This window comes from Sapajus apella, unplaced genomic scaffold, assembly GCF_009761245.1.
Source record: "Sapajus apella isolate SASKATOON/1434 unplaced genomic scaffold, GSC_monkey_1.0 scaffold41, whole genome shotgun sequence".
In the NCBI taxonomy this organism is placed as follows: domain Eukaryota; kingdom Metazoa; phylum Chordata; class Mammalia; order Primates; family Cebidae; genus Sapajus; species Sapajus apella.
This window is the reverse complement of record NW_022436981.1, coordinates 1841013-1847101: the sequence shown is the minus strand read 5'-3', so window position 1 is coordinate 1847101 and position 6089 is coordinate 1841013. Positions and strand designations below refer to the sequence as shown.

General features: G+C 49.8%; 1 protein-coding gene across 9 annotated transcripts in view; it reads right to left on the bottom strand.

The window, feature by feature from the left end:
* Positions 1–2331: 2331 nt before the first annotated feature.
* Positions 2332–6089, bottom strand: part of VEGFA (vascular endothelial growth factor A) — a 16382-nt gene continuing 12624 nt past the window's right edge. For all 9 annotated transcript variants that reach the window (XM_032299524.1, XM_032299525.1, XM_032299526.1 and 6 more), the window contains one exon: positions 2332–4273. In XM_032299524.1, the coding sequence (XP_032155415.1) occupies positions 4252–4273 (22 nt within the window). In that variant the 3' untranslated portion in view covers positions 2332–4251. The remainder of the gene's footprint in view (positions 4274–6089) is intronic.

Here is a 6089-nt window from a genome sequence, read left to right as displayed (position 1 = left end):
GTAAATTCGGGCAAGCTATTTACCTTCTCTGGGCCTCCTGCTTCTCATCTGCCAAACAATCATAATGAGCCCCATCTCCAGGGTGGCTAAGAGGAGACAGTGATGAAGAAGCCTCTGTTCTAATCCCTACCAGCTGACTTTGAGCTCACTTCTCCTAGACAATCCCTGCTCAAGTCCCCACCTGTCCTGCTAACCCTCCACCAACCACTCCTGGCATTTCTGTAGAAATCCTGTACTCACCTCCATAGCCTTGGGATGAAACTTGCAGGTCCAGGGCTCACTGTCAATAATGTCAGTCATTTAACAAATGTTTATTGAGCACATACTATGTTCCAGGCACTGTTCCAGGAGCTGGAGATACCATGAAGGAAACAGACAAAAATCTCTTCCCTCATGGGGCTTGCATTCTAGTTGGGGGAGACAAACAAAAGGGGGAGTACATTTTAAAGCTACACTGTCAGAAATGATAGCCACTAGCCATGTGTAGATTAAGCGCTCGAAACGTGGCTACAACCAATTGAGACACGCGATAAGTATCAGATTCAAAGTTGTATTTTTTTCTTTACACCTGATTTCTGCCCTTGGACAGATGCAAAGACTTAGTATCAAAAGAATATACAATTTCTCATTAATAGGCTGGGTACAGTGGCTGACACCTGTAATCCCAGCACTTTTGGGAGGCCGAGGCAGGTAGATCATCTGAGGTCAGGCATTCAAGACGAGCCTGACCAATATGGTGAAACCCCAGTCTCTACTAAAAATACAAAAATTAGCCAGGCATGGTGGTGTGTGCCTATAGTCCCAGCTACTCGGGAGGCTGAAGCAGGAGAATCGCTTGAACCCGGGAGGCAGGGGTTGCAGGGAGCTGAGATCAAGCCATTGTACTCCAGCCTGGGCAACAAAGCGAGACTTCATCTCGGGGAAAAAAAAAAAAGCACCTGCCTCCCAGGGCTGCTGTGCAGATTCAATGTTAACCAATGTAGGGGCTGGCACGTGGTCAGTGATTGGGAAAGGACCACTTACTAGACCAAAAGCTGCCTGAGGCTGAGACCTTGCACGTGCCTGCGCTGCCAGTCACCAAAGCCGCTTCCCTACCCTCAGCGTGATTCCTCCAGTAAGGCTACAACAGCCTCTCTGCTCCCCATACTGTTGCCAGGCACCTGTGGACAAGTGTCTGACTGGGCCACTCGTGTTTAAAGCCCCTCAGCTGCTGCTCATCCCTGAGAGACCCTAGGCTCTTGGCATGGTGCTGTAGGCTCCCCTGGCGCTAACCCCTGCCCATGTCTCCAGCCTCCACCCCCCACCCACTCCCTGGCCGAGTGCCACCTTCATGCCTTGCTCACACTATCCTTTCTGCCTAGGTTGCCCTCAACCCTTTCACCTCCCTCCCCCTCTGTTCTCCCTACCTTCAAACATCCTCTAGGTGGCCTAGAGATAATGTCATGAGAAGACACCACCCCCAACACAACTCCCACCCCCAAACTGGATCAGATGCCCCCAGCACATTTTATTTATTTTTCTGCTCACGGATTTATAGTTTTTTGTCTCCTCACCCACTCACCCTCACCAGATCCTTGAGGGGTGGAACTGCATCTTATTCATAGCAGCATAATGGCTGGCTCAATATTTATTCAAGCCATATTTATGGTTTACAAAAACAAATGAGAGGCTAGAGGAAGTAAATTTGGAAGCACTGCTCTTCAGTGCCAAAGACCTGGACAGGTGCCACCTTACCCAGGAGCAGGACATGAGAGAAGAGCTTATGCAGCAAGGTGGGGCAAGGAGTCCCATCAGTGGCGACCAGAGCTATGGGTTTATCTTTCAGAGGCTCAAGGAGCTCCAGGGTGTAACTATGTAAGATTAAGTTACACCCTGGAGTCACAGCCCTCCAGCAGCATCCCCTGCTCACTCCCAGCCAGTCACAGCCAACAAGACTCCCACAGCTGTGCACAGCTCTCTCCTGTCTCCCGGGCAGCAAGCTTGGAGACATGGCCAGTTCCTTCCTTGGCCAAGGCACAGAGGCCCGGATCACCTAATTCTTGAAGGCAGCACTACCTATTGCAAGGGTCCTTGGTTCCTATCTGATGAGCTGTTTCCCCCGCTCCACCCATTCCCAGAGCTTCCCACCTTCTATATCAAGACAGGATGGATGGGTTCCCCCATGACCAGCTCAGCCAAAACGGAAGGACTTCACCCCCAGCACAAGACCTACACATTAGACACACCATTCCCAGACCCAAGAAAAATGCCATGTTCCCCAAAGGAAGAGGGAAAGGGGTGGGAGGAAGTCTAGAGCAAGGATTCCATGGAGAAGGAGAAACCAAGAGGAGCTTTGAGATCAGAATTAAATTCTTTAATACAAAATGCTTTTTTTTTTTAAGATATATCTGTATTTCTTTGTCGTTGTTTAAAAATAAATATGTACTACGGAATATCTCGAAAAAACTGCACTAGAGACAAAGACGTGATGTTAATATCTTTTCCCCACAATTATTACGGATAAACAGTAGCACCAATAAATAAATGATAACAAATATTAAAATTAAAAAAGGAGAGAGATTTAGTATGTAGAATTCTCTATTTTTTCTTGTTTTGTTTTTACATATAAAAAACAGAATAGCAATGTCTATTTTATCAGAATCACATATATACATAAACATATATATATATATATACACACAAATACAAGTTGCCAAATATATATATAGTATGTAGATGTATATTGAAACCTTATTTCAAAGGAATGTGTGCTGGGGAGCCAGGGGAAAGGGGAGGGCAGCGCTGAGTGTTAGCAAAATTAAATATGTGTTCAAGATAAGCTAGTGACTGTCACCGATCAGGGAGAGAGAGATTGGAAACATGAATTTTATATACAAAAACCAGTACAAATAAGAGAGCGAGAGAGAGCAAAAGATACATCTCATAAATAGTTGAAATTAAATATTAACCAAGAATACTGAAAAAAACCCTACTCTTTAATTAAATTAACTGTTTTAATTTCTAATTAAAAAGGGATATTAAATAAGTACCGTATACAAAACACTTTCTCTTTTCTCTGCCTCCACAATGGGCACGTGGATCCTGCCCTGCCTCTCTGTGCCTCGGGAAGGGAAGGGCCAGGGGATGGAGGAGGGTCAACCACTCACACACACACAACCAGGCCTCCTGGGGGGACAGAACTAGTGGTTTCAATGGTGTGAGGACATCAGGTCCTTTTAGGCTGCACCCCAGGAAGGTGAGCAGAAAGAGGATGAGGGTGGGTCCCAGGAGGAGGAGCTGTCATGGGCTGCTGCTTCCAACACGTGTCTCTTCTCTTCGCTGGGACATCTGTCGGTGGCCTCCTGGGCAACTTGGAAGCAGGTGAGAGTAAGTGAACGCCGCCCAGGCTCCTGAATCTTCCAGGCAATGCCCCTGGGGGTGAGATTCCCATGCAGCATGTGGAGGGAATCCCCAAAGCACAGCAATGTCCTGAAGCTCCCCAAACTCCTAGTCAGAGCCAGTGTGCTCACCCCTGTACCTGTCATATGCCTTTCTGTCCATCTGACCCAGGGGAGAGGCTCAGCGCCAGGGCTGGGTTTGTCGGTGTTCCTGAAAGTGGGTCATATTTGCCCCCATGCCCTGGCCTTGCACATTCCTGGGCTGGGGAGAGGACCCTGGCCCAGCCAAGTGGGACAAAGAAAAAGATCATGCCAGAGTCTCTCGTCTCATCCTCTTCCCTGTCAGGATCTGAGTGGGAACGTTCCCCTCCCAACTCAAGTCCACAGCAGTCAAATACATCCAGTGAAGACACCAATAACATTAGCACTGTTAATTTAAAAAAAGAATATATATATTTTATATATATAAAATATAGATATTTATTTTTATATATATATAATATATATATATATATAAACGTATGTATGTGGGTGGGTGTGTCTACAGGAATCCCAGAAATAAAACTCTCTAATCTTCCGGGCTCGGTGATTTAGCAGCAAGAAAAATAAAATGGCGAATCCAATTCCAAGAGGGACCGTGCTTGGTCACCCGCCCGGGAATGCTTTTGCCGGAGTCTCGCCCTCCGGACCCAAAGTGCTCTGCGCAGAGTCTCCTCTTCCTTCATTTCAGGTTTCTGGATTGAGGACTGTTCTGTCGATGGTGATGGTGTGGTGGCGGCAGCGTGCTTTCTGTATCCATCATTCTGTGTCAGTCTTTCCTGGTGAGAGATCTGGTTCCCGAAACCCTGAGGGAGGCTCCTTCCTCCTGCCCGGCTCACCGCCTCGGCTTGTCACATCTGAGGGGAATGGAAAACGAAGGCTGGAGTTAGGGCCAAGTGAGGGGGCTTGGTGACGAGGCAGGCAGCCTCCCCATTCCTGGGGTCCCCTGGGTCACTGCAGCTTCCGGCACCTTAAGAGCCCAGAGGACAGGAAGGTGTGGTCCTGGGACAAAAAGCCCCAGTGTGAGAGCAGCCCCAGCTCCGCCCTCAGGGAGCCCCAGTCTGAGCAGCAGCTCCACTCAGGGGCTCCCAGTCTGCCCTCTGGAGCTCGCAATCTGCTGAGACAAGACAAGGACATGGGAACACTTTACAAAGCAACAAATGAACGGATACCAAAGAACAGTCCCCACTTGACATTTTAAGAGCCGAGGGGTGACCAGAGCTAGATGAAGTTAATCAGAAGAGGCTCCCTGCTGAGGACGTTTTTCAGTTTGGTCCCTAGGGGCTGGTATGGGGAAGAGAGTGGGCAGAGCATCAGGGAGAACGCCTGAGGCAGAGAGGCTTGGCTGGGTGGCCAGCGACAGCAAAGGCCTGCCCTGGGGATGGGAGGCTCCCAAAGGGGTAGCGTAGAGCAGGAGGCCCCAGGAAGGTGAAGGAACATCTCCATTCCCCGTGTCCCCTCCCAGTATGGCTGCAGGCCTCCTCTCTTGAGCTGGTTAGAGGCTGCAGTCCCAGGTCCCCGGCTCTTCCCTTTCCAATATGCTGCTTCACTTAGGATGCGGAGAGATAGTTCTGCGGCTTCGCTACTCCTGCTGAAGCAAAGGGGGCCTCCCAGAACTTTCTCAGCGTGCTCCTGCCCCTGGACTGATTGTAAGGAGGAGGCAGAACAGGCCCTACCCTTCTGGGAGCCTGGAAATGGGAGTCCTAAGCCTCCAATTTTGGAAACTGATATTCACAGATCCAGCTAGCTTGGGAGTTGGGTAAGGAATTAGGAGGTTAGGGTAACTTCAGTTAGCTCCAGGTCACTTCACACACACCCATCTGCAGGATTATCACCAAAAAAAATCCTAAAATGTCAAGTCCCTAATCTTCCCCAAGGACCCCTGGGGAACTGAGACCCCCTCATCTAGACCTGAAGTTAGGCAGAGCCCCCACCCCCAGCACTAATATACACCTCTTGGTTTTACATAGGGCTAAGACAGACAGAATCCCATACCAACTACCCAGGCCTGGTTCCCAGCATCCCCTGAGCACCCACAAGCCACAAGAACATTGGTGGGGAAGGGGAGACTCCCCTAACACAGACTTGGGGTGTGCAGGGGGTGCCTTGGCCCTGTCTGGGGAATCCTCATAAAAGTCCTGCCTCCCTAAGTGAAGCTTACCCTCACTCCCCAGGGCCTCTCTCACTGAGCACAGGCAAACTGGTATAAAGAACACAGGCTAAGGCATCAAAAGATTGCCAGCCACCAGTCCCGGCCCTGTGCTCCTGGCCTCGCCCCCCTGAACTGAGGCCTGCATTCATTCATTTGATACTTCCCTGGTCCTCAGCATGGACAAGGGACAGAGGTACAGATGCCTGGGGCTCACAAAGGTAACTAAACCAGGCCCAGGCTCCTGGAGTTTACAGTCTAATGTCAGGAGAATGGGCACAGAACCCTCCCTCCACGCATCCTGGGAGCACTTGAAAATGTGTGGGCTGCTTGGGGTTGTCACCATGACTGGTGGAGGATTAAACTTATCAAGTGCTACAGCTCCTTCAGTGTGTAGGCAAAACTGCCCTGTCCTAAACCAACAGCCAGAGCCCTTGCCCTCAGGGAGCCCTAGTGTGAGGGGGGAGACATGGCCCTATCCTCAGGGAACCCCAGTCTGAGGGGGGAGACATGGCCCAATCCTC